This window comes from Odocoileus virginianus, chromosome 2 (assembly GCF_023699985.2).
Source record: "Odocoileus virginianus isolate 20LAN1187 ecotype Illinois chromosome 2, Ovbor_1.2, whole genome shotgun sequence".
Taxonomy (NCBI): Eukaryota; Metazoa; Chordata; class Mammalia; order Artiodactyla; family Cervidae; genus Odocoileus; species Odocoileus virginianus.
In genome coordinates this window covers 69,280,267-69,307,027 of record NC_069675.1, presented here as the reverse complement: position 1 = coordinate 69,307,027, position 26,761 = coordinate 69,280,267, and the positions used below count along the sequence as shown (strand labels likewise).

Below are 26,761 nucleotides of genomic sequence, written 5' to 3'. Positions count from 1 at the left end.
GTGGAGAAGGGGGAGGACCACGGTGGGCAATAGAAACAAGAGCTGGAAGAGGAGCCAGGAAGATGGGAAGAGAGGCCCTGGAGAGGGACAGGGCTGAGGGAGGGGGGCTGTGCCTGAGAACTGTCCTTCCCTGGCACTCTGGCCTGGAGGGGGACAAACTCCAGACCCGGTTCTGCGCACTGGTCCCTCCTCCCAGCCCAGATCCTTGAGGCACGAGTGATTTCCCAGGCCTACCTCCAGCCTTAGCCAGGCCTGGGACAGAGGGGATTCCTTCTGGGCCCTGAAGCTGAGTTCATTTCGCAGGGGCCTGAGGGCCACGGGGAGGGCAGGAGCTGTGAGTCACAATGGCCTCTCCTCCCCGCCCTCCCCAACCCTGGGTGTCTAAAGGAGCTTTCTCTCATCCACATCTCATACTTCTCAGCTGTCTGGGCTGAACAGTGTTATCTGAGCAGCTGCACCCACCAGGCCTTGTGCCAGACACCAAGGGGACTTGCAGGCCTTCCAGAAGCTCAGAGTCCTGCAGAACTCCTCTGCACAAATCCAGGCCTGGGAGCTAGGCAGAGGGAGAGGCGCCTCCAGCCCTGGGAAGGTACTCCAAAGGTCCTTGGAAAAGGCGAGGTCTGAGCCGGATTCTGGAGGATGGAAGGAGAAGGCCTGCCTCCCAGCCCCATCTCCACCAAGCTGGGCAGCCTCTCTCCTGCCTCCCTCCCGAAGGCCTGGGCACTCTTGCCAGCTTCCTTCCGCTACATCTCCTTTAACACACCGAAGGAACCAGCAGTGCCTCCATTCCTACTTCTTGGCTTCACGCTGCTGCCACCTCTGTACCAAGGGGGTGGCTCCCTGTCTGTGCCTGTGAGTCCTCCGTGGGCCTTTCTGAGGTGCCCTCTGCAGACCCAGCAGGAGAGCCCCACCCCCCTCTGGGGGCACCTAGGGTCTCACAGCCAGTCCCTGGGAACTGCCCTGTCTCTCTCGAGCCCCCAGTCCTCTCTGGCTGTCCTACCAGGCCCAGACAGCATCCTGAGGTCACACCTCCTCCCCACGTGCAGCTTTGCATCAGCCCAGCTTGGCCCAGAGCGCACAGCCTGTGGGCATCTGTGGCCACAGGTCACTTCATCCACCTTCTCTTAGGACAAACATCAGCCTGGCCAGGGCCGTATTTACATTAGATAACTAAGTCTGCGGGGAACCCAGAAACGGGTTGCAGCTAGGCATTGCCAAGGGCTGTGTGTTTCTAATCTACAGAGGGGCTGGGCCAACCAGATGCGGGACACCAGAGAATCTCAAAGTCAGGGACCTGGAATAAGGAATCATAGAGTTCTTGATGCTACAGAAGAATGTTTCCCAAACTGTTGCTCCAAGGAACATTCGTCCAGCAATAAGCACTGTAAGAGAAGCATTCCAAGGTTACATAAGCAGGAAAATGTAAGCACATTCTCCCAACTTTGTCTGACCTTGCTCACAAACACGTGTAGGGCTCTGATAAAGCCTCCACTTAAATGACAGAGAATCCAGTTGAATTCAGCATTCCCTGCAATTTAATTTAACTAAGCAACCCTTTTCTCACCCAACAGTTATTAACAGTCCATGAAATTAGTATTCTAGGAAATCTACCTTTGGGCAACACTGATCTCAGAATGTGGATACTGAAAGGAACTTTAACGACCATCTAATCTTGATGTTCCCCCAAATATTCATAATAATGATTAATATTTATTGATTCCAACATCCTTGGGCTTCTCTGATGGCTCAGACAATAAAGAATTGGCCTGCAATGCAGGAGACCTGGATTTGATCCCTGGGTTGGGAAGATCCCCTGTAGGAGAGCATGGCAATTCACTTCAGTACTCTTGCCTGGAGAATTCCCATGAACAGAGAAGCCTGGCAGGCTACAGTCCATGGGGTCGCAAAGAGTTGGACATGACTGAGCGACTAAACACACAACATCCTGAGCATTTTAAGTCAACTAACTTATCAAATCCCCATAGCCACTCTATGAGTTAAGTGCATCATTATTCCCACTTTACAGATGAGGAAACAGAGGCACCTAGAAGATTAAATAACCTGGTCACAGTTGAAATCTCTTTGACTCCAGAGGCTACTCTTACCTATACCACTAAACTGAAGAGATTCCTGTGGAAAACAGAAATATCCATTTTCATTATTTAAAAAGCATAACAATAACTTAATTCAGTCTCTTAAAATCAGTTATCCCGTGCTAATCAGAAATTCTGATTGACAAGTTTTCCTAATTAATTTTGATAGGAAAATAATTCATTTTTTCACAATTATCTATTCAGTGCCTATTCTAGGCAGTAGCTACACTGTACTGATCAACATATTTTATTTCATATGTAAAATCCTTCAAAATTTAGACTATATGAATGAGTGCGTAAACTGAAAAAGAAAGGCATCCATAACCAGGGTGGAGAGGTGAGGACCTTTCATCTTATCCTATTTTTCCATGTCACAAATGAGGAAAACTGAACTCCCTAGAGGAAAAAGGGCTTGACCAAGGCACAAGCTGGTTATGGTCAGGGCCGGGTCAGAGCCCCACATCTCCAGTCTCCTAGTCCCATGCTGTTCTTTCATGAAAGGCTGTGGCAAGTGTTCTAATGATGTTGCCAGATAGGCTAGGAGTGAGAGGTCAGGCACTCAAGCTTGCGGGCATGTGAGGTCAATGGGACCACACAGCTGAGTCCAACCCAGCCAAGGCCATTACCAAGGGCTCAGGCTGGTTATTTGTGCTTTGACTAGAAGGAAACAGGCCACAGGGAGACAAAGTTCAGTAAGAGGGAGGACTGGACCACAACCCTCTGCGTCTCCCTGGAAGACAGAGCTTCAGCCAATTTCTGAGCCCCTTGGTGATGTTGGGAAGAAAAGAGAAGAACTGAGGCCCCGAGGTTCCCATCCCACCTAATTTTTCCTGTTCTCTCAAAATATTCCTAATAACTATTTACATCCAGCCACCTGGCTTCCTCAGGTAAATGCTATGCTCCAGCCAGGTTTCTAGGCATCTCTTAGCTGGGTTGCTCCCAAGCAGGGGCTGCTGGGTTCTGGTTGAATGAACAGGTCAACCTTGGTTATACTGAGACAGAGGGCAGAGGGCAGAGGACAGAGCATTGTGTATGGGATTGAATATCCCAGGTTATAGTCCTGGCTCTGCCATTTGCTAGCTGTGTGACCTTGAGCAGGTCACTCTCCCTCTCTGGGCCTCCATTACCTCATCTGTACAATATAAAGACTAGGCCATATGATCAGTAAGGACTTTTTGGCTCTGAGGATCATTAAGTCTATGCTGGATTCAGGAAAAGAGGCTGGGAGAAGAGGCAACAGGCGCAGCCCCAGTAAGGACTCTGATAGGCAGGGGCTTGAGCTTCCTGGTCAGGACGTGAGTTTTGGCTGGTGGGTCATCAGGTACTGTGAGGGAGGACCCTCAGAGAATCAGCCCCAGAGCACAGCCTCTGTGTGTCTCAGGGTCACACAAGAACAGAGGGAGCCCCTCACCCTGAGATGCGTGGGGCTGGACAGGAAGGAAAAAGTGGGGACTCCCTTCGTCCCTCTCTCCCTCGTAAACCCAAGCCTGATGGGGGTGAGCACTGGGGCAGGCGGCTGGCCTGCTGGCAGGCAGACAGGCCTTGCCAAACTCCCAGTTACTTCCCAGAAGTTCCAGGGCCCCCAGGGAGAGGCTCCACCCCAGCTGGCTCCCCTACAAGCTGGGTGCCCACGTCAGTAGGTCCTCCTGGCTCCCTCGCTCTTTCACCCAGTGACAATAGAACAGGCGAAGGGGCCGGAGCACACTGACCCTAGGCTCGATCCTCGGAAAAGCATCCGAATGCCTTGGCATCACACCCCTGTTGCCATTTCTGCCACGTCCAGCTCAGGGCAGTGCCCGGAGACGGGGCTCCCAGTGGGGTGCTCTTCTCTGTGGCCTCAGTTTCCCATCCTGGTTGCCTTTCTGGGTGAGAAACTGGCTCTGAGGCATTGGAATGAGCGATGAGTCAGAGTGTCTAGAGGCCTTGGCCAACTCACGAGGCTTCTCCAGCCTTCATTATTCCAACCATAAAAAATGGAGATAGTCATAATAACGACCTTGTAGGAAGTTTTTGAGCATTAAAGTTTAAAATGTATCTGAAGGATAAGATCTGAAGCCTCAGCGTGTGGTAGGAAGGGAGAGTGGGCCCTGGGGGGCATCTGACTGAGAGGGTGAGGCATGTCTAGGCAGGGGCCACCCTGGAGAGGGCAGTGGCTGTAGCAGGGGCATGAGGCTCTGCGGTGGGGGTGGGGGACTCTGTGGGCAGCCACAGTGGGCATTGAGGCTGCCAGACAGGAAGGCACTGGGTTTTCCTAAAGGATGGAGAATCAGGAGCAGTCCCAGCTTATGAACAAACACAAGACGAGGTGGCAATGGTGGTGACAGTGGCATATGTTTCAAACAGTGGGATACAGTTGCCTGACCCCACGGGAACTTCCTGATCTCAGGACTACATTCTCAGGCCGGCTTTCCCCTGTGAGATCTTCTCACTGCTCCTTCCTTCGAGAGCTCCACAAATTCCAAAGTACTTTCATGTCCAGTCTCTCTCTTTTTTTTTTTTGGCAGCTCCACACAGCTTTTGGGGTCTTAGTTCCCTGGCCAGGGATCAAACCTAAGCCCCTGGCTATGGAAGCATGGAGTCTTAATCCCTGGAGCACCAGGGAATTCTCTCTCCTTTACTCCTGATGGCAGCTGTAGCAGTGACGGCCAGGGTGGGAATTAACAGCTGAAGCTCAAACCCCCACAGTGCAGAGCAGACCAGAGGGGTCCAGAGAGGGGAATGGATTTGCCCAGGGTCACACAGCCAGCATGTGGTCAAGCTGGGGCTGGTCCATGCCTCCTAATCTGTGTTCAGCCCCAGTCACAGTGCCAGGCTCTCCCCCACACCCTCCGCTGGGGGACAGGGAAGGACAGGATGAGGAGCTGCTCTGGCTCCGGGCCCGCCCGGCTGTCTAGGTGAGTTGTGGTCTGGCTGCCGTGGCCAAGCTGGCCGGCACAATCTGTTCTCACCCTGCTGGGGCCCAGACGGGCCAGGCCCAGCGACTCCAGAGCTCAGGCCCCTGGCAAGGGATGACACCGTCACCAGCTAGATGCCATAGCTGGGGAGCAGGGGAACCCAATCTGAGAGCAGCCCTCAACCTCACACTCCCCAGACCTCCCTAAGCTTTAATATTCACAGCGATGCTGACTTTACTGGAACTGAGCTGTCCACCAGCCCAGGTGATCTCTTGGAAATGTGGAGGAAACCTGGTGCTTCATTCATTATTAATCACAGGGAGTTCTTATCAAGCACTTGATATGTACCAGACTCTATACTAAGTGCCTTATACACATTCTCTCACTTATTTTTCCCCTAAAGCCCTGTGATGCAGGTGCTAGTTATTAGCCCCATTTAACAGATGTTGGAAACTAAGGCTAGGGAGGCTTTTTATTTTTATTTTTGGGCCACCTCGAGTGGCATGCAGGATCCTAGTTCTCCAATCAGGGATCGAACCCATGCCCCTTGCATTGGAAGAAGTCCTAACCACCGGACCACCAGAGAGGTCCCCCTCAGACAGTTTTTTAAAACAAACAAAACACACACACAGTCCATAGGAGAGTAGGGATTTGCATGCAGATCAGACACCAAGGCAGATGGTATCCCGCTTTGCATCAACTCATCACATGAATTTGGGGCATACTCCACAGGCCTGGCTGGCAATGTGTGTGGGAGTGGGGGTGGGTAGGGAGGAACATGACAATGTCCAGCAATGTCCACTCCCACAGACCCCAAGTCAGTATTTAGCTGTTCATATGTCGTTGGGGGACCTGAGTGACAGAGCAGGGCCTGGACTTCAAAGCTGAACATTCTCAGTGCCACTCAAGGCAGGGATCACTTCCAGCTGTGAGCAATCCAGGATGGCTGCAGGGAAGAAGAAGCATTTGATTAAGTTTAGTAAGGCTGAGAAGGGAGGGGAAAATAGAAAGCATTACTTTATTATAATAACCTTGTTGATAAAAGTAATAAGTATCTTAATAACCCAGTGAAGGAAGCAGGGCCAGGACCAGCAGACATCATTTTACAAATGAGGAAACAAGCTCAGAGAGGGGGAGTAATTTACCCAAGGTCACACAGCCACTAGTGACAGGGCCAGAACTTATGCCAATGGCTTCTGAGTTTCCATCCAGGGTCCTTTCCCCTCCATGTCTCCAGGCAGAACTTTTTTTTTTTTTTTTTTAATTTTTGGCTGCACTAGTTCTTTGCTGCTGTGCACCGGACTTCTCTAGTTGTGGTGAGCAGGGGCTACGCTTTGCTGTGTTGATCAAGTTTCTCACTGCAGTGGCTTCTTCTTGTTGCGGAGCACAGGCTCTAGGCAGGTGCATGGGCTTCAGTAGTTGCAACACATAGGCTCAGTAGTTGCAGCCTGCAGGCTCTAGAACACCAGCTCGGTAGCTGTGGCACACAGGCTTAGTTGCCCCAACACATGTAGAATCCTCCCGGACCAAGGATCGAAACTGTGCCCCCTGCGTTGACAGGCGGATTCTTGTCCACTGGACCATCAGGGAAGTCCTCCAGGCAGAACTCTTGACTGAGGCCATGTGATAACTGGCTCAGAGGGAGGCTTTGCCTCTGCCTGGCTCCTGGCTGGGTAAGGACTGAAGGGCAGGGTCGGCATGGTATGGGTTGAGATTGCCTGCCTGGTGATAGTAACACATGGAAGGCTCTTGGCTTTGACAAAGGCAACACCACCTCCCCATAAGGACAGACCCTACTTTGGGCGCAGGCACAGAGGATGACCACAGGGCCCCAAACAGAGTCTGATGAGGACCATGGAGCACTAAGGCATGGGGGGAGGGGATTGTCTCCTTTCCCCTTCTCTGACACGAGTGGGCTGGCTGCCTCTGGGAGCCCCAGTGGGGAACTACACCCCACGCTTTAGCTGGCAGCAAGGAACTCACCAAGGAACCCCAGTTTCCCTCCCTTCACATCGAATCCCAGGATGTCAGAACTCAGTAAGTCCAACCTCCTCCCTTATAGGAAGGAAACCCAGGCCTGGAGAGGACTAGGAACAGGTTCAATGCCCACAGGCAGTGAACTAGAAGCCAGGTCTCCCAACTGACTCGCCAGTGCTCTTCATGGTATCCATGACTAAGTTCCCAACAGCAGCACCAGTCAGCTCCTCTTCTGGGTATAGAAAAAGGTCGGGTCTTTGATCAAACAGACTCTAATTTGAAGGCAAGTTGCTCTGCTTCCAAACAGTGTGACCTTGGAAAGGCACTTAACCCTCCCTGCTTCCTCTTCCTCTTTACCAACCCCCAGGGAGTGGTCAGAAGAATAAACGAAAAATCATCAGCGAAGAACTAGCACAGTGTCTGGGGACAAGGATGCGCCCATAACTGTGTGTTGTTTTCTTCAGTTCAGTTCAGTCTCTCAGTCGTGTCCGACTCTTTGCGACCTCATGGGCTGCAGTGCCCCAGGCTTCCCTGTCCGGAAAAAGAGGCCAGACTCTGCATCACCGTGGCAGAAGATGAGGAGAGAGCAGGGGGAAGGGAGGCAGGTTTCTGGAAGGGCAGCCCCATCAACATGTGCTTTCTCTCCTCTTGCCCCGTTTTCCCCTAGGCTACGGCCACGCGGCACCCAGCACCGATGGCGGCAAGGTGTTCTGCATGTTCTACGCGCTGCTGGGCATCCCGCTCACGCTGGTCATGTTCCAGAGCCTGGGCGAGCGCATCAACACCTTCGTGAAGTACCTGTTACACAGGGCCAAGAGGGGGCTGGGCATGCGGCGCGCCGACGTGTCCATGGCCAATATGGTGCTCATCGGCTTCTTCTCGTGCATCAGCACGCTGTGCATCGGCGCCGCTGCCTTCTCCTACTACGAGCACTGGACCTTCTTCCAGGCCTACTACTACTGTTTCATCACGCTCACCACCATCGGCTTCGGCGACTACGTGGCGCTGCAGAAGGACCAGGCGCTGCAGACGCAGCCTCAGTACGTGGCCTTCAGTTTCGTCTACATCCTCACGGGCCTCACGGTCATCGGCGCCTTCCTCAACCTCGTGGTGCTGCGCTTCATGACCATGAACGCGGAGGACGAGAAGCGCGACGCCGAGCACCGCGCGCTGCTCACGCGCAACGGGCAGGCGGGCGGCGGGGGCGGCGCGGGCGGCGCAGGCGGCGGGGGCGGCAGCGCGCACACCACCGACACCGCCTCTTCCACCGCGGCGGGCGGCGGCGGCGGCTTCCGGAACGTCTACGCCGAAGTGCTGCACTTCCAGTCCATGTGCTCGTGCCTCTGGTACAAGAGCCGCGAGAAGCTGCAGTACTCCATCCCCATGATCATCCCCCGGGACCTCTCCACGTCCGACACGTGCGTCGAGCAGAGCCACTCATCGCCGGGAGGGGGCGGCCGCTACAGCGACACGCCCTCGCACCGCTGTCTCTGCAGCGGGGCGCCGCGCTCCGCCATCAGCTCCGTGTCCACGGGCCTACACAGCCTGTCCACTTTCCGCAGCCTCATGAAGCGCAGGAGCTCCGTGTGAACGCACCCCTCCGGGGCCTGGAGCACCTAGGAGCACGGGCGGGGTGGGGCGGGGTGGGGGGGAAGGGGACTTCTGCCCCAGAAGCAGCAGGGGTCTGCGAAGAGGCTGCCCCAGCCGCCTTCGGCCCCGTGGGGGCGCCCCTACACCCCTCACCACCCTCCCCCTGCCCCCATCTCCAACTGTGCCTGCTTGCACCAGCCGGCAGGAGCTGGGGCTCTGAGGAACCCCGGAGTCCCCATCTGCGCCCTGCAAATTCCGAGAAATGTGAAACTTGGGGGGAGGGGAGTCGAGGAGGGAAGGCAGAAGCTGGGAGCCTCCCATCCCTTTGGAAAAATAAGGAGCTCGCCAGTTCGCAGAGGCCCCTGCTGGTATCCAGACTCCCCCCCAACCCCTCCCCTTCCTCCTTCCGGAGGGAAATTAGTGTTCCGTGTAAGTTTGCATCTCTATTTATACCTCTGTCCTTCCAGGTCTCCTACTTTCCCTTGGCTCCAGAAGTCAGGGTGTCTTTGTCGAGGTCACCCCCACTCAGTCCCACTCCCCTTCCTCATCCCCAGCCGTGTCTCCCAGTCTCCCACTCCCTTTGGTGTTTGCATGGCTTTGCAGTTTTGAAGGAAATGGAAACCCAGCAGTCCCTAAAGCTAGTCCCCAGAGGGCAGGCAGATGGAAGCAAGGGCAGGCAGGCTGCAGGAGGGGTGGAGAAGGGAAGGGGGAGGTAGGGGCCCAACAGTCTGCTGGATGGTCCCCCTGGTAGATGAGAGCTAACTGGCCTGCAGGCACATCCTTGCAGGTAGACCCAGCCTTCCAGATCAGACAGCCCTTGGAATCAAACAGAAAACTTCCTCCTTGTGGTCCCTCGCTGCTGCTACTAATCACTGACTCTTAGATCTGTGGAGTGAGTTGGAAACCCTGTCCTCTCTACCAATTTGTTTGATTCTCAACCTCCCCCCGTCCCGTCCCCCAGTTAGGTCACCAGGGCAGGAGTTCTCATCCCGGTTTTACAGATGGCACTGAAGCCCAGACATGTGACACAACTTGCCCAAGGTGACACAGGTAACAAAAGGCAAAGGGGAGCAAGAACACAGGCTGTTTGTCCCGAGTGCTCTTGCCTTCTGACTCCTCTACCTGTTCTTTGCAAGCGAAGTTCCTGGCCTGCACACCTCAGAATTGGGTGGGCAGCTGGGCCTTAGACCAGGACCAGAGCTCAGGACTGAGCCTGTGCTGGGCTCAGCCGATCCTCCACTTGGCCACGAGGCAGGGCTTTGAGCGGGCTGCTGACACAGGGCAGGACGCTCCCCCCACCCCACCCCTGCCCCGCGCAGTCTCTGAACTTCCTCCGTACAAACAGGGGAATCCTTAGGGCTGGGTAAGCAAAGCTGGGACTCACAGAAGAAAGACCAGGAGCTGGGCTCTAGGAGTCTGGGAATCCGGCAGAGCAGCCTAGAGAGCCGCAGGCATGTCCTCCTGGGACATGATCTCTGGCCCCACAGACAGCGATGGTACCTGTGTCCCAAGGAGCTAGAGAGAAACGACAGCTGCAGCAAGGAACAGCCCTCCCCGTTGTACCCACTGCCTGCCCCACCTGCGACCCGGAAGCCCAGGTGGAGGGCAGCAGATGGAGGTGCGATCCTAGGCTCTTCACAGTTGGCACCCAGAGCGGGAACTGGGACCGCGACTCAGGAGAGCATTGAGGGGTGGGTGAGGGGCCTCTCCCCCTCCGGACTGGCCCCCCTTGCTGTGCCCATGTCAGCTCCTTAACACTGCTGAGCAGGGCCGGCCCTGGCATTCAGGGAAGCTGGAGTGGGGGCCCCCAGGGCGATCAGCCCCAGCCCCACCCCGACCACATGCTCAGTCTCTGGGCTCCTCCGGGAGGGAGGAAGTCTGTGTGAGTCCTGTCTCAGTGGGGAGGACCTGGCTGCCCAGGTGCCATAGACAGCGGGGCCCAGGACCTGGGGCTGCCCTCTGTGTCTATGTTGGGAGGTGAGGCAGTGCCAGCTGCTTCTGTCCTGTGTGTGACCCTGCCCTCGAGGGGTCCCGTCCCGTCAGTCCCGAGGGAGCCACAACCAAAGTTGCAGGGAGATGGTGGGGAAGGAGGCTGAATGGCGCTCACAGAGTGGGCTGCTCCGTCTCCGGCCGGGTCTTTCCTAGCGAACTGGAAGGCCAGAATTGCTTCCCTCACCCCTCCCACTGCAGGCAGCCTCTCTGCTTCCCCAATGCCTTATGCCTGGGCACACTGCCACAGAATATGCAATACGTGTGGGTGACACGCCCCTGCGCCCACACCCTCACCCCGGGCAGCCCCTGGACCCCAAAGGCCGCAGCTGCCACGGCCTGCCCTCAGCCCCTCCTGTGTATCTGTCTTCACACCGAGAATGGCGCCTAATAAATACTGTCCATGGAGACCAGGCTCAGGCTCAGCTGCCTCTGTTATCATGTACCCTTGGTGCTGCTGGGGAGTAGCCACTCCCCCACCGGGGTTTGCGGACACACACAGCAAACGCATCTCAGGGGGAGATATGTAGAGGGCACGTCTCTTTGGGGTTCATTTTTCTCTGGGTGTGGAGGGTCAGCTCAGCTTGGAAGTGGGCCCCAGAGCCCAGGACAGACCCGGGAGCAGATGGGCCCTGCCCAGCTGGTGCCAGTGCCTGGAATCAGCTAGCCACTGGCTTCCAGATGTCACCAAGTGCAAGCCACAGTGGCTTTTGACACCACAACCCATGCCTGTCTGTGTTCCTGTCTTTCATGAAACCTGTACTACAGCCAGTGCACTCTAATGCTTTCTATTCTAGTTCATGTTATAAAATGCTGGTCACAGCCCACTAAATTGATTTCTCTCCCTACTAATGGTTTGCTCCCTGAAGATCAAAATACACTGGAGAAACAAAAGGGGTAGGAGCAGGAGCACCTTATCCCAGTCCTCCCACCTACCTACATAGGTCACCTGAAAGATACAGAGAAAGACCTATTTACTGGGGATTCAGGAATCGGAGAAAGAAGTGGTGGCACCTACAGGAAGCAGGACACAGCCAGCCTTTGAGGTGTTCCTGGCTGCTCCCTGTAGCTGGGGGAAGGCCCCTGGATCACACTGCTTGGTCTCAGCCCTTGGGTTGGCCACCGCAGGACTCAAGCTCCCATTGGCTCACCTGTACCTAAGACACCTCATCAAAAGCCAGGGCTTCCCGCCCGCAGCCTGTCTGCCTCTGTGTGTCTTAGAACAGCTAAGTTAAGAAACAGTTGTCATTCTTGAGGTCAGCAGTGACCGGTCCGAGATTGCTTCGACTTTCCTAAGCAGTTTCTATAGGACATAAACTTGCTGACCCTTGCCTTCCTTTCTTCATTGCCTAGAGCAAAATCATCAGAATTGGAAGAAATTCCCCAGGGGCTGCATTTGTCCCAGTCTTCCGAGGGGTGATCTGAAAGGTAGCAGTGCTGAAACAGCATCCCAGCCCCTGCCCATAGCTCCTAAGGGCTTGGAACAGTCCGTGGTCCTCACGTGGGCTCTTTTATCTTCTGATGATGCCTCCCTCAGTCTCCTCACTTCCACCCAGCCTCTGAGGCATCCTGCACTAAAAAGTATATGTACAGCAAAACAAAAATAGCAAACCAGCACCATAGAGCAGGCAAGGGTATAAAAATACCACGATCTCGCCTGATATGGTGCCTCAGTGCTGGCCTCAGAAGGAGACCGAAGCTTCCTAGGAGCTAAAAGGGAAAAGGGCCTGCAATGGAAACTTCCCAAAATGTGTCCCATGGTGTGCCTTATGGGAAGAGAGTTTCTTGGTCAGATGAACCTGAGGGGTGGGGTGAGGGTAAACATTGCTCACACGTGGAGCATCCCAAGACATCTCAGCTCAGTGAAGGGTCTGAGAAGCTCGGCCCCAGACACAGCTGTTCACCTAGGCTCCACCAGTGCTGCCCAAATGAACTCCTAGCACCAGCTCTCCTGTTTGCACGGCATCTCCTCATACCCTGAGCCCACAGAGCGCACTTTGGGGAAGCTGACCTAGTGAAATCTCTGTCTGATGAAGGGAGAAGGTTGACCTTTCCCCCTCAATAAATTCTAAAAGGAGCTTAGCTTATAACTCCTTCTCTAACTGAAGGCCATGGCATTATGAAATACATATTTCATTCCCAATTATGCATCAGCTCGAACCAAGGCTTGGAGCAACTCATTTGCCAAGATCAGGCAGTGGGTTGGTGGCAGAGTCAGGATTTAAGCCCTGGTCTGTTGGCTGGGAAGGTTACGGTCTCAGCCAGCTCACTGCCATCCTGTCCCCAGGGTGGGCCATGTCTTCAGCAAAGGTTTGGCGGAAGTTGTAGAGCTGTTTGCATGTGTCTGAAGCGCTTCAGTCATGTCGGACTCTTTGCGACCTTGTGGACTGTAGCTCTCCAGGCTCCTCTGTCCATGGAATTTTCCAGGCAAGAATCCTGGAGTGGGTTGCCATGCCTTCCTTCAGGGCATCTTCCCCACCCAGGGATCGAATCCACATCTCTTGCGTCGCCTGCCTTAGCAGGCATGTTCTTTACCACTAGTGCCACCTGGGAAGCCCATTGAGCTGTTTAGGACACGTGGTTTCTTATTTGGGACCTTGGTGAGGGGAGGCCTTAACTTTAAAAATGTCTCCCTTCAAAGATGACAGATCCTGATGGAGCCAAGAAGTTCTGTTCCACCTCAGGTCCTCACACGCCCACTGGCCGAACCATTTAGCTCTTTTTTCAGGCTCAGCACTGCCCCCCAAGGCCGACAGCTTCACCACAACTTATCTCAGGAAGTCAGGGGCAGGGAAGGGGTGTCTAGGGCCAAGGAAGGACTTCAGAACAGATATATTGTCAGAGCAAAAGGCAACAGCCCCACCCCAGGGCACACCTCGCCACCTGCACTGAGTAGGTGGAAGCTGAAGCCCCCCTCACTCCCGAAGTTGAGTTCAGGCTAGAAGACTGAGACTCTGTTTCCTGAGGGGCCCTTGAACTGCCCAGTCTGTAGTGGACACGGTCCCCGGCTCTCACCCAATGATACTGGAATAACAGCCTCAGGCACTGCCATCACCTTGATCAAAGATTGCAAAGAATCACACACACACACATGCACACTCCTCTAGATTTTTGGTCCAGCTCCTCTTTTTCAGAGGAAGGGAGGAAGTGATTTTGGTTCAGAGAGAGGAAGTGAGACGCTCAAGGTCATGAGGCAAGATAGCCAGGACTGGTATCCAGATATAGTCTCACTTTCCATGCCCCCTCCCACACACCCACACAGAATAAGGGCCCAGCCTTCCCTGACTTCCCTGATTTCAGATGAAAGCTGCTAATCTCCGCGGTTGAGTCACTCCAGTGCTGGCAATTTCCCACATCTACATCTGGACAAACACCAGGAGACTCACACCCCCGCCCCTTGTCGCCCAGCTGCAAGGAAGGGCCTTGTAGGTGGTGCTCCCCACCCCCCCCCCCCGCCCCGCCACAAGGATTGGGGCTATGATGGAATTGACATGATCTTCTCCATAATCTTCTCTGGCTATGAACTCCCCAAAGTCCACACAAGGGGCATTTTCCATTTACAAAGCCCTCTCACTTCATTGTCTTATTGGCTCATTGGACAACTCTGTGATTTAGGTGAGGATTAACACTTCGATTTTACAGATAATAAAACTAAAGAAAGATACAAGGTCCTGAGAGCCCAGACCGTTCCACATTCACTTTCATATTGAAGATGGATGTGCTGGGTGAGGGCTCCTGCTCGGCCCCAGTACCTCTAGGCCCCAGTTGTCCCCCAGAGCATGCCAGGCTGGTCCCCCGGGCTGGGGAGCCCCAGGTGGAGGTGGCTCACAGAACTCATTAGCAGAAGGAGACAAGGACATTTTACCCTAAACATTTTACCCACTTCACTTGAGCAAACTCTACCCAGAGCCCTGGACTTTGGATTAAGGGCAGCAGAACACCCTTAAAAACAGCCCCTGCCCTTCACCTGGAAGGTCCAGGGGTTCCCTGGGAAATGGTCATGCCTTTGACCCAAGCCACGTCCCCAAGTCAACATGCTTCCACAATTCTCGTTTACTGAAGAGGGAGCATGTGAACAAGTCATCCCTGACCACAGAATATTCTGGTCTGACTACCAGATCGGAGTGGTAGGAAGAAGGCCTAGGTCCCTGGGCTTGCTCTGGACCCAGTGTTGGGGTCTGAGTGATTCTGTCCTCCCACTGCACGGGTGTAACTAGGGAGAGAGACCGAGGCCGCCGCTGGGCAGGAGCCTGGCCTGGGCTGTGTTGTGCTCTGTCCTCACCTTTGTCATAAAAACTCTCCTTCTGCCCTCATTCCAGGCCACAAGAAGTTCCAAGGAGAAGTTTGGCTTCCAGAAGGTACTGTACCAACTCTTCTCCAAAGGTAAAGGACATGCCCGAGAATCTAGGGTTTATTCATTATTGAGGGTCTACTGTGTACCCCCGAATTGACAGATCTCACAACCACCCTGGCAGACAAATGCTGTTACCCTCCCTCCTTCTGGTAGATAGGAAAGGTAAGACTCAGAGATATTAAGTGACTTGCCTAAGGTCACATGGCTAGTAAGTGGCAAAGCCCCACCCAGGAATCTCTGACAATACTCAGTGCACATCCCTGACTGGAAGGCCTCTAATCCAGCCTCCCCACAAAACGAAAATACCCTCAGCATCTTACCTACCAGGCCATCCGGCCTCATTTACGGGACCCTTGCCCTCTGAGGCAGCCCCTTCATTCACTGAAAAGCATCTCTAATGACCATATGGAGACATCGGCCATATTCTTTCTATTCAAGAACAGCTCCCCACATGGACAGGTACCTCCCAGTCTTCTCCAGGTTAAACGTCCTATTCTTTCATCCACACCTCCATAAACAGTGCATCTAGACCTCTCATCAGCCCTTCTCTGGAAGAGCTTCTGGTTACTTCTTCCCCAGAAGCTTGATCTGCCTTGGGTGGTCCAGCCACACAGAGGTGATGACCCTCCCCTCCCTTGCTTTGGATGCTCCTATTAATGCAACTTAAGAGCACATCTCACACATGGACAGCCACCTCATGCTGAGCTTGCAGCCCGGCAAAACTCTCCTGGAGCTTGTCGTGTGAACCACTGTGGCAGACACTGTTGTTGCTGTTTTGTCCCCCAGTTATGTCCGACTCTTTGCAACCCCATGGACTGTAAGCCCTGCCAGGCTCCTCTGCCCATGGGGTTTAACCCCCTGCCAGGCTCCTCTGTCCATGTGATTCTCCAGACAAGAATACTAGAGTGGGTTACCATTTCCTTCTCTAGGGAAATCTTCCCGACCCAGGGATCAAATCTGCTTCTCCTGCATTGCTGGTGGATTCTTTACCGCTGAGCCACCGGGGAAGCCCTGTGGCAGACAGTACTGGCTACCTAATCAAGAGCCATCCCTGTGCCCTTCTGCCTTGAAGGCAGAGGGAGACATTCCTCGGGTGCTCACCCTTCCCCAACCCCAGTTCCAGGAAACAAGCCAGTCTCAGTGACCTCAAGCATCTTTCCAAAGATTGGGTTAGTATGTGTGTGTTCCATTCTGATTAATGGATTCTTCAGAGGAGTCTGCTGGGGGCTACTGGGAGAGGCTTTCCTAAAAGAAATCCCAGAAGAGGAACTGCTGCTCTACTTTGACCGGGCCCTGCCAGGTCTGCATGTGATGCCTGGAGTCCTGGCAGTCATGAGAGAAGACCTTGTGGGCACAGAGAGGCTGGCAGAAGGAGCAGACAGCAGAACTCATTCGTCACTGTGACAGTGAGCAGCCTCTGGAACCCCTGACCTCAGGCCATCTTGTCACAGGAGACAGAAAGTGTAAGTCCCAGATGGATTTCCATTACTGGCAGCTGAAAGCCCCATAGCCCGCAGGGTTACTGCACTGTCTGAACCTAGTGGACTTTTTCCTGTCTCCATAGCCTTTAGCAACAGTAGCCTGCTTCTCCCATTCCTGTCTCTTAAATAACAGCTGGGGCCAATCCCAAAGCTTTGTGGTCACGCTTGGGTTTAAGGAAGTCCCCGTCTAGTCTAGTTTAAAACTTTAATCTCAAATCCATTTTAATGCTTGTATTCTCCCAGTTCCTAGAATAGACCATCCTTCAGTTGAAGGGACTTAGAAAGGGAAGGAGGCATGCTCCTCTCCCCCACCCCCTCCTTCTATTTCTGGTCCTTCCACTGTCTCAGGCTGGGGGGAAGACTTAAAAAGACAATGGAAGCCCACCGCGCGGCCTGGCTCCCAGTGCTGGCTCTCCAGGGCTCCTCTGGGGGCTTTCGGAACCCACACAGGAGCCTCTCCAGGGCCCTCTCCCACAGAGGGGCAGCCCAGTGTGTCCTCAGGCTCTAGCCTGTGGGGGCCAGCCTCCTCTGGCCCTGCAGCCTGCCCTCTTGGGGGAATCTGTAAAAATCCAAAGGTGGCCCAGCCATCTTCCAGTGTCCCCTTGGCCCACCGGACACCCACACATCCTGACCATGCCAGACGGAGGGAGTGCGAATGGCCCCCAGGGGCCCCTGCCACTTGTCCCCAGTGTTTATCAGACTTGTTCAAATAAGCGGAAGGTGGAAGAGCAAGTTCATGGCTAAGTAGACATGTAACCTGGGAAGAAGATGCCAGCTCTCCTGGTAGTTTTTGCGGCTCCAACCTGGCCAGGCTGGGGAAGAGGAAACCACAGCATTCTCCCCCAGGCTGAAAACTCCTAACTAAAGTGAGCCTCCCTCCTGACTGATCTCCTGCTTACTTATCCAGCCTGGGGAAGACTGAGAACATCTCTTTGTCCTTGACCATGCATATGCCAGATAGCAAATGCCAGGGTAAGAGAAACAGTCAATGCCTGTTATGTCCCTTTCAAGCCAGGTCTTTCCTGCACTGTAGCGAAGCAGTTGCTTTGCTTAATGTTGGTGTAAGATCTTGCTGACTTAGCACTACTAGAAATCTCATCTGGTTGGTGTCAGGCTTTTGATGATGTTCTGGATGTTGAAGCCTGGTTTCACTATTAAATCTTCTCCCGCTCTCTCCCAGCTCCATGTCGCCCACAGATTCGATAATCCAGTTTCCTGTGCCATTATTCAAGGCTTTGATGAAAATATCAGAAGAGAACAAAACCAAATCGAAGACCCTTCATTTGGGGTGACATTTATTCCAGCATGTTCTTGATGAACTGTTACTGACTCCGGCTACTTACTGCTTCCTTTTATCTGTGCTCTAAAACTGTCTGTTTGATCATTGCTCACAGGTGATTGGCCTCTCTAGTCCATAGCTCTCTAGTCTCCTGGGATGTCAGTGACCTGAGCTGGGGATTTGGACTTGCTGAAAATAGCAGGTGCCTCTTTGCTAGCTCAGCCTTCACCCCCTTCCCCCACTACTTCATTTGGGCATCTTCATTTAGCTCAGCTCTGCCCAGTCACATCTCAGCCCCAGCTCCAGGCCTGAGCACCACTCATCTCATCCACTTCTCACTTCTTGGCTCAAACTCAGCTCCTCTCTCAGGCAACTGGTCTACCCTTGAGGGGAGAGGCAGGGGGCAATCACTGGGGTACTTAGATGACCTAAGAGCTGGAATCTGCCACAGGAAGCCGCTGATATCCAGGTCCCTTAGGTCAGCTGGGGCTGGGGTGGGTGGAACACAGAATATTTATTAAGCAAATACCAGGAGCTGGCCTAGATGTGTTACCAGATCCTTATCACATCCCTCATCACATCAATTGTCTCCATCTCCTAGAAGAGGAGAGGAGGTGAGGGAGGTCACATCATTTGCCTAAAGTCACCCAGCCAACCGGCAAGTGGCAGAACCAGGTTCTGACCCTGGGTTAGGGCTCCCACCTTCCACACTAGCTATCACACCTTCTGGGTAGCTGTGCCCACTGTTTTCTCACCTTCCCAGCTCCCCTCCCAGGCAGTTAGGCACTGGTGGCTGCTCCAGCAATCTCTGGAAGACAGGGCCTGAGCACCACCCTTCTGGAGCCCCCAGGAGGGAGCAGGAGGTTGAGGGCAGAGGAGGAGAGAGGAGGGGGAGGGGTGACAAGCTGCAGGGACGTGAGAGAGCTCAGTGTTCCCAAGACCCAAATGATTGGGGATTAATCCTCCAGATCTGGCGCCACAGATACGTCCTGAGTCTGTGGCCGCCCCACCCCCTCCAGCCCACTGTGGTGAACAGATGGACAGACCCCTCCCTGGGTCTAAGTAGGGCACTGCAGAGGCTGCTGGGAGGCCGGGAGGGAGAGCAGGGGCACCTCCCCAGCCCGAGCCCCCCGCCTTCCAAGGCAGGAAGACCCAGCTCACTGAGGGCCAGCTCTCTGCTGCCAGTGGCAGGGGGTGCTCCACACAAGGCATAGACTCCAGCCCCCGTTGGAGAACAGGGGTGAGCACTGCAGGGGATTTGTGCACAAGTCAAGCAGCCTTTGCGAACTCCTTAGCCTGAGACTGCAGGAACTGATGAGGAATGGGAGTTTCCTCCCCAGAGCTCTAGAACAAGGCGAGGATGGCGAGGTGCCCAGAGTTCCCATCACCGTGAGCACAGCAGGGTGGGGCAGGCCCTGGGAGACCGGGACAGTGCAGGCACAGAAACACAGCAGCTGTGGGAGCTGGAGGCACCCCAAGACCCATGAGCCCTCATTATGTTTCAGAAGGGAACACTGAGGCTCAGCGGGGAGGGGGGACCTGCACGCAGGGAGTGGGTGACAGGGCCAGGGGGCTGCCAGCTCCCTGAGTTGTGCTCCCTCCATATCAACACAAGCTGCTGAGCTTTATTTCTAATAGCAAAACACAGGAACAAGCCAAAGGTTCATCGGCAGGTAAATGGATAAACCAACCGGGTATTTCCCTGCTGAGAACTAGTGACCACTCAGCAACATGAAGGGATGAGCCCATGTTACCTGCAACATGGACGCATCACAGTCATGCTGAGTGACAAAAGTCAGGCAGAGAGGACAGACTAGAATTCCATCCAGATAAAGCTCTGGGAAGTGTAAGCTGACCTAGGGGATCGACAGTCAGCAGATTGATGGTTTACAGTGCCAGGAGGGGCACTAAAAAGGAGCCCAGGAAAGATCCAGGGTGATGGATATTCACTGTCTTGATTGTGCCGATGGTTTTGCAGGTACACGCACCTTCCAGGGAGAGGAAGGGGCAGATGTGGGGAGAGCTGGTCAGGGAGGGGATGCACACAGAGCAGGGCTGGCCCTGATTGATCCTGGAAGGAAGGCTGGGATGTAGCCAATGGCAAAAGCACTGCAGGGGAAGGAGCTTGAATGAAGGCTCAAACAAGACAACGCTCTCAGAAAATTCCAGAACACTGGGAAGAGCTCAGAGCTGCCTTAGGAAGGGGAGGTTGTGGGGTTGAGGAGAGGAACTCTGGGTCTGTCTCCTTCGTGGTTAGATCTCTGGAGCCTACAGTTTTAGCAGGCATCAAAAGACAGTTGTGGACTTGTGACCGGGACGAGAAAAGAGGGAAAAGAGGAGGGGAGTGAAAGAGAGACCCTGGACATGTCCACCAAGCTGCAATGTGTGGCTGTATTATCCCACAGGCAGCAGGGAGCCAGGGGGAGTTTCAGAGCAAAGGGACATGCACATAATTTAGAGTTTCCAAAAATATACCTGGAAGCAAAGTGCAGGGACCTCCCCCACTCCACCCTGACGGATACACCTGCTCTTGGAAGGACTGCTCCATCTCTGTACCAGCCTGAAGGGGGTGGTTGGGGCACACAGCAGGCCCTTTTCCAAGAGCTGGAAGGGCCCCAGATCCCCAGCTGCTCTTCCAGAGCTAAGAACAAGCTCCACCCCTTGCCTGCCAGGGAGGCCAAGGAGGGCCTGTGGCTCAGCCAGAAAGGGAGAAGATTTTCAAAACCCTCTGCTGGGATCTCCCTGGCTCTCTCTGGCCTGACGTGTCACATGTGTTGCTAACCCACAGCAGCCCAGAAGCCCAGCCTCCAGGGCAGGAAGGAGGAACACAGGTCTATAAGGGTGTGCTGAGGCCAGGAGGGGCAGGTACCACATGTCCACTGGGCTCCTCCACCAGCTAACAGCTAAGGAAACTCAGAGGACCCAAGTGGGTCCCCCAGGACACCACCACCCCCAGGACCAGCTCTCTGCAAAATGAATGGGCTTCCAGGATGTTGAGCCAGCTGTCTGCCTGAGACCAGACTGCTGTCATCCTGTTTTCAATTCAAGCATCAAAATGGAACAGCAGCTGCCTGGGGTGTTAAGATGAACCTTGTAATCTACCGTACCCAGCACAGCACTTTACAGTTGATCCCTTTGTTTCCTCTCTGAACCTGTGAAGCAGTCAAACCCTACAAATAAGGGTTGCATGCTTCAGCTCAGCATGTGGACTCATCTAAAGTCCCACAGCTAAAAAAAATGCTTAAGAGGAGGGAGCTTTAGCTTCCAAGCCAACTTCAAGAAAGGCCCAGAAAGCATGAGGAAAGGATGAATCTTCACAAGGGAATTTAGAGATAGCTCAGGGTAGGACCAAGCTGTCCCAGCCTCGTAGGTCTGCCATTACTGAAAGGCCCCAAAGAGACCACTTTATCCTGTTCCTCTTCTGTAAATGAGACTCAGTGCTAAAATAATGTGTGCATAGTCACACAAGGAAAGTGGCAGAGCCAGGATTGGGCTGAAAGGCCTCTCTGGATTTAACACTTATGGAGAGTATGTCTCTCTTCCTTCCTGTTGATTCAAAGGGAAAAATCCGACCCTCACATGTGGACAATGTTCCATGTCACCAAGGACGCACCAGGAGCTGCCAGGGAGTCAGTGGGGGCCCAGGTCCTGTCTGCAGCAGGGTCGTGAAGCCTCGAGTGGGGCCTTTCCCTGCCTCAGTCTGCACAGGACAGAACTCATCATTGTGCAGGATTTAAGGAGTTAGAAGGAACCCCCCAAAGGCATCTCTACCTGCCTCATTTCACCCAACAAAAACCTGAAGTCTGAGAAGGACCGAGGAGGCAGTGACACCCTGAACTGGGGGAGTAAGAATCAGGGAGATGCCTGGATTGGCTGGCCCCGGGGTCCCTGGAAGGGGGAGGGTGTGCATGGGCAGTGTTATGTGGGGCGCAGGCTCACCCTCTCCCCTGTGCCCACAGCACAGGCAGACACCCTAAAGCCGGCCCCCCAGGGCCCTGGGGCCAAGTTAAATTTCTCTACTGCAGGGAAGAGAACAGCCACCAATGCTGAACACCTACCAGATGCCTGAGCCATACGAGCCAGGAATGACTCTCCCCTTTTTACTGATGAGCCAAGACTCAAGGAGGTTGAATGACCTGCCCAAGGTCACCCGAGCGGGAAGGAACAGAGCCTGGCCTGAAAACACAGCGTCCTTCCCACCAGCAGCTCACTGCCCTCAGTCTGGGCCCCGCTGCTGCTCTTGCCTCCCGGGGGGATTTGCCCCAGCTTATCGGCTCAGCCAGCAGCCCTGAGATGGGGCCTCTGTGGTCCTTCTGCTGCCCTTCTCCAGCCCCTGCTCCTGGGATCATTCAGTGCTAACCCAAGACCCCTCACGCAGGAGTCCCCCCATCAGATAGTGCAGAGTCAGCCCTGCCAGCCAAGACCAGCTCACAAGACCTTGGATAATCTCCAGGTAATTGACTTGGGAATCTGCATTTTATCCTTTTTACAGGAACCTGCTGGAAGTGCTGCTTTGGAGAAAGAAAGTGAAGAAGAATGGGATCTATGCTTTCAGTAAAGGTCTCCCACAGGTCTGTCTATGCTAAAGAAAGGAAAACTTATTTCTACTTGACTCTCAGGCCTGAAGCAAGCTGGTTTTGATTCCCCTAGGAATGGAACCCCCTTCTGGGAGGTACAACCTCATGGAGTGAAAAATGCCCCCATTGTGCCTGGGCTGAGGGGGGCAGTCGGGAAGGACGCCCCTTCCTCCAGGCGCCTCCACAGCTCGGGGAGCCACTCAGCAGGAAAGAGAGCTCCAAGATGCCTAGGCCCTGCCCACATGGTCACGTCTCACTCAGGAGGAGACAGACGTCCTCCCCTGACACGCTTGCCCTGCCTGCACCCTCCTGGCTAAAACCCATCTCCACTGTGGAGAAAAGGCCATTTGCCTGGAGTCGCTAAAATTACACGTTAACAGCCCTACTGATTTCCAGCAGTTTCAAATGCTAGCTTTGGCCAAAAACTTCTTTAAAAGGCCAGGCTCCCTTCTGATTCCATAGCGTTTACATTTTATAACATTTAAACAGAACCACTTTCAAGCAAAGACAGGCAGTACTTTCCTCGAATGTCCCCATAAAAAGTAAAATCTGAGAAACGTCTACACTGGATGGTTAGGGAATGCCTTCGAGCCCTGCGATGATTAGCTCCATTTGCACAATAGTTTAGAAAACTGCTGTCTCAATTGGGGAATCTCCTTCTTGGAGAAGACCTTCTGCCTCCCATCTGGACTCAGTCCGGGATATCAGTTCCCAGGAGAAGGTGTTCTCTGTGGAGGCAGCTGAGTCTCCACTCTTTATATGTATACCAGCTACATTTACTGAGCTCTCCTCTGTCAGCGGTAGAGACTACTAAGGGAACTACATGTAATAGCTTATTTGTCATCAGTGCTCTGTAAGGGCTTACAAGGGAAAACAATCTAAAAAAGAGTGGGTATGTGTATATGTGATGCTTCCCCGGTAGCTCAGCAGTAAAGAATCCACCTGCAACGCAGGAGATGCAGCAGACACACAGGAGACATGGGTTCGATCCCTGAGTCAGGAAGATCCCCTGGAGGAGGGCATGGCAACCCACTCCAGTATTCTTGCCTGGAGAATCTCATGGACAGAGGAGCCTGGCGGGCTACAGTTCATGGGGGTCACAAAGAGTCAGACACGACTGAAGTGACTGAGCACACACGAGCACATATGTATAACTGATTCACTTTTTCTGTACACTTGAAACTATCACAACATTGTAAATCGACTATACTCCAATAAAAAAAAATTTTTTTTAAGTATATTTGCCAGATCAAGCCTATAGGGTATAATATGACTATTATGTCTGTTTGGCAAATGGGAAACAGAGGCTCAGAGAAGTCAACAGACATGCCCACCATTGATTCCATAGGTCATATCCTTCAAGGATCTGTGCCCAGGCTAAGGAATTGCTAAACTGACAGAGTCTGAAACCTTGAGTGTCAAACCTGAAGTCCTGGCAACCTCTAAAGTAGGTCACCCTGCCACCCCCACTTAACTGCATCCTCTACGCTTGGCACCAAGAGAAGCTGAGCCCTCCCTCAGCTTCTTTTTGTTATTCCGCGTCTCTCCGAAAAACTCACCTTAGGATGCCCAAGATACTCCTGGGGGTTGCTTTTTGATGTTAAGCTTTCCTCATGTGACTCACAGACCTTTTTTAAAAGCTGGATGGGCCCCAGCCATAGCGTGTCTCCTTTAGCAGCAGGTGCAGCACGCCATCTAGTGGCTGTGTGGTGAATCTCGTATTGGCCAACCGGCGGCGGCAGAGCGCCGAATCTGGGAGGCCCTTAGGTTGTCAGGTGATCCAGCTGAAGTTCAGAGAGGGGACGTGACCAGCCTACAGGCACACAGCAAGTTAGTATTCAGTCTCCAGGACCATAACCCAGTTCATGGTCAGCAAGACTGTGGACTTCACACACAGTTTCAGGGAAGCTATGTGTCTGGAAGCAGATCTCAATTCTAGTAGCTGTAAAACCGAACCGCCCTGTTCACAGGTGCACCATTGTCCTGGTACTGAATCCTTTATTCTGTTTATTACCTATATTTGAATAGATAAAGATACATATGATGTAAAATCCAAAAGGTAGCAAAAGGGTATGTGGTGAAAAGCGAGTCTTTTAGCCCTCCACCATCCAAGTCCTGGGTTATCAATTTCTACATGTCTGTCCAGAGCAAACTTTGTAATTTACAATTTTTTTCTTAAAGGAATGATAGCATTTCCTACACAGGGCACTTAGTAAGGTATCTCTGAAGTCACTGAACATCAGCAAATAAAGAGCCTTCTTGTCCGTTTGTAAAGTCACACTGCTTGTCCGTTTATAAAGCCCTACTTTGTAAAACCACCCTTTGTAAAGCCATACATGGATACAGGATCCATGTATCCTGTCGGGGGTACATGGAGGTGCCACTTAACTACTTTACTCTTGATGGACATTTACGTGGTTTCCAATCCTCTGCTGCTTTAACAAACGCATATGGAAAACCCTTTAGAATAAATCCCTGGAAGTGGAATTGCTGGAATTATCAGTTGTGATTCATTTTGGTCTCATATACCAGCAAACTCAATATAATGAGAGCTTAAATACTTAAGGCCAAAGAAGATATTACAGAAGAAAGGCAAAAAGGAAAGATTTGAAAATGACCTTATGAGATCCTGAAGCTGGAAGCAGCAGGTGTTGCCTAATCTAATCATCTCTGGTCGTCATAGAAACCAAAGTCAGTCCGGAAGAGCTTGTGAACAACAGCTACCCCATCTGCACCAGTTCAGAGCATCTACATTCCCTTCTCTGTTCAAGGTCCTAGCAAGCCTGGTTCCATTGTCTCCTGGCTCTCCCCTAGGAGAGAGCTAAGACTTGATCCTGGCTCCACTCTTCCCAGACCTCTCTCTCCTCATTCCAGCCACAGGCTCAGATGGCTGCCCTGCAGTGCCCACCTGGTTGGAAGAGATGGGCAACTGGATACACAGTCCAGCATCCCAGACAAAACAGAGGTGGACACTAATTAGAGTGACAGAAACAGAATTTTATTCAGGACGATTCAATAGAGGGAAGGAGACCTCAGTATAGAACAAGGCTCAATTCCAAACACAGCATGGGGAATTTATAGCTTAGTCAGGGTCTATAGGGTCAGGGCTGGGGAAGGGGTCAATGGATGGAAAATTGCTTAGAGGAAATATCAGGAATGAGGAGAATTTTGGCTGAACCAACTTAACCGGATTCTTGCTGAAGACAGGACAGGGTAATCAGATATCCCCTGGGGGATAGGTTGATCAGATGATAAAGATGGTCCCCTAGGATATGGAGGGTGGGGGAGGTGCCGGTTAAACTGACTTAGCCGGGCTCTAGATAAAACTGGATTTTATAAGAAAGTGCACAGATGGTCCTAGAAGAAGGTTAAGGAGCCTGACTCAGGTCTGGTCGCCTGCCCATCAGGAGGGCACCTTCTAGCAGGGGAACAGTCTGCACAGCAGGAAAATGCTCCAAGGACGTACAGCAAAAACTTGTTCAAATCAAAACAGGTCTGACCTGGCCTGTCTGCCCACGTGTCGCTATACTTCCTTAATCCAAAATGTGATTAAATTGATTGGAGAAACCGTCAGTCTTTCAGACAAGCCACAGGAAGGCGTTCACAAGCTTTGAATACAAATGCAGGAGTTTGCAGTGATGTGTTTGACTTTACTCTGGAAATTAGAGGCTGTTTGAAGGAAGCATGCAAATTTGTTCAAAATGTCCTGGACTTTGAGAGAAAAGGCCCAAAGCCTGGATCACACTCTTATGCAAATCAGAAGTGCTTCCTAATGTACAGCCTGAGATCTGCCTTGGCACCGCTGGGCTAGACCAGCTCTGACCTCACAGGAGGTACACTAACTCTGCCCACACCTCCCCCTGCACTTCCGCATCTGCCCGCCTTCTCTCTGTACATCAAGCTGTGGACGCCTTGTTCCCATTTTACAGATAGCAAAGAAGGGCTCTGTATGATTAAGTGACTGAACCTGGTCACTTTGCTCTAAGTGGCTGACCCAGCCTCTCTCTCTTTCCCAACCTGAGACAACCTGCACAGATGTCATTGTCATTGCACTCCTGAAGATTCTGCATTCTTAGGCATACATGAAAAAATTCCTATCGCCACCCACCACCGCATCCACACAGGAGATTTCTGGGGCTCTAGCATCCCTATGTGTGAATGCTATGCATGCTAAGTCACTTCAGTCATGTCTGACTCTTTGCAACCCCATGGACTGCAGCCCGCCAGGCTCTTTTGTCCATAGAGTTTTCCAGGCAAGAATACTGGAGTGGGTTGCCATGTCCTCCTCTAGGGGATTTTCCCAACCCAGGGACTGAACCCAAGTCTTTTAGGTCTCCTGCATTTACAGGCGGGTTCTTTACCACTAGCACCACCTTGGAAGCCCTAATGCTCAGTAAATTTCCTCCCTTTGCTGAAATTTGCTACATTTGCCCCCTTTCAGGTAACTCTAGGTAATCTTAGGGCAACCTGAAGTCTTTAATCAAGACAATAAAAACTGAACAATTAGAAGACAACTGCTCTTCTGAG

General features: G+C 52.9%; 1 protein-coding gene across 1 annotated transcript in view; it reads left to right on the top strand.

Moving 5' to 3' along the window:
- The window catches only part of KCNK3 (potassium two pore domain channel subfamily K member 3), a 39,783-nt gene extending 28,825 nt beyond the window's left edge, over positions 1–10,958 (top strand). Inside the window, exon 2 of the mRNA XM_020913826.2 lies at positions 7,632–10,958. Within this exon, the coding sequence (XP_020769485.1) occupies positions 7,632–8,554 (923 nt within the window). The 3' untranslated portion in view covers positions 8,555–10,958. The remainder of the gene's footprint in view (positions 1–7,631) is intronic.
- Positions 10,959–26,761: the final 15,803 nt, after the last annotated feature.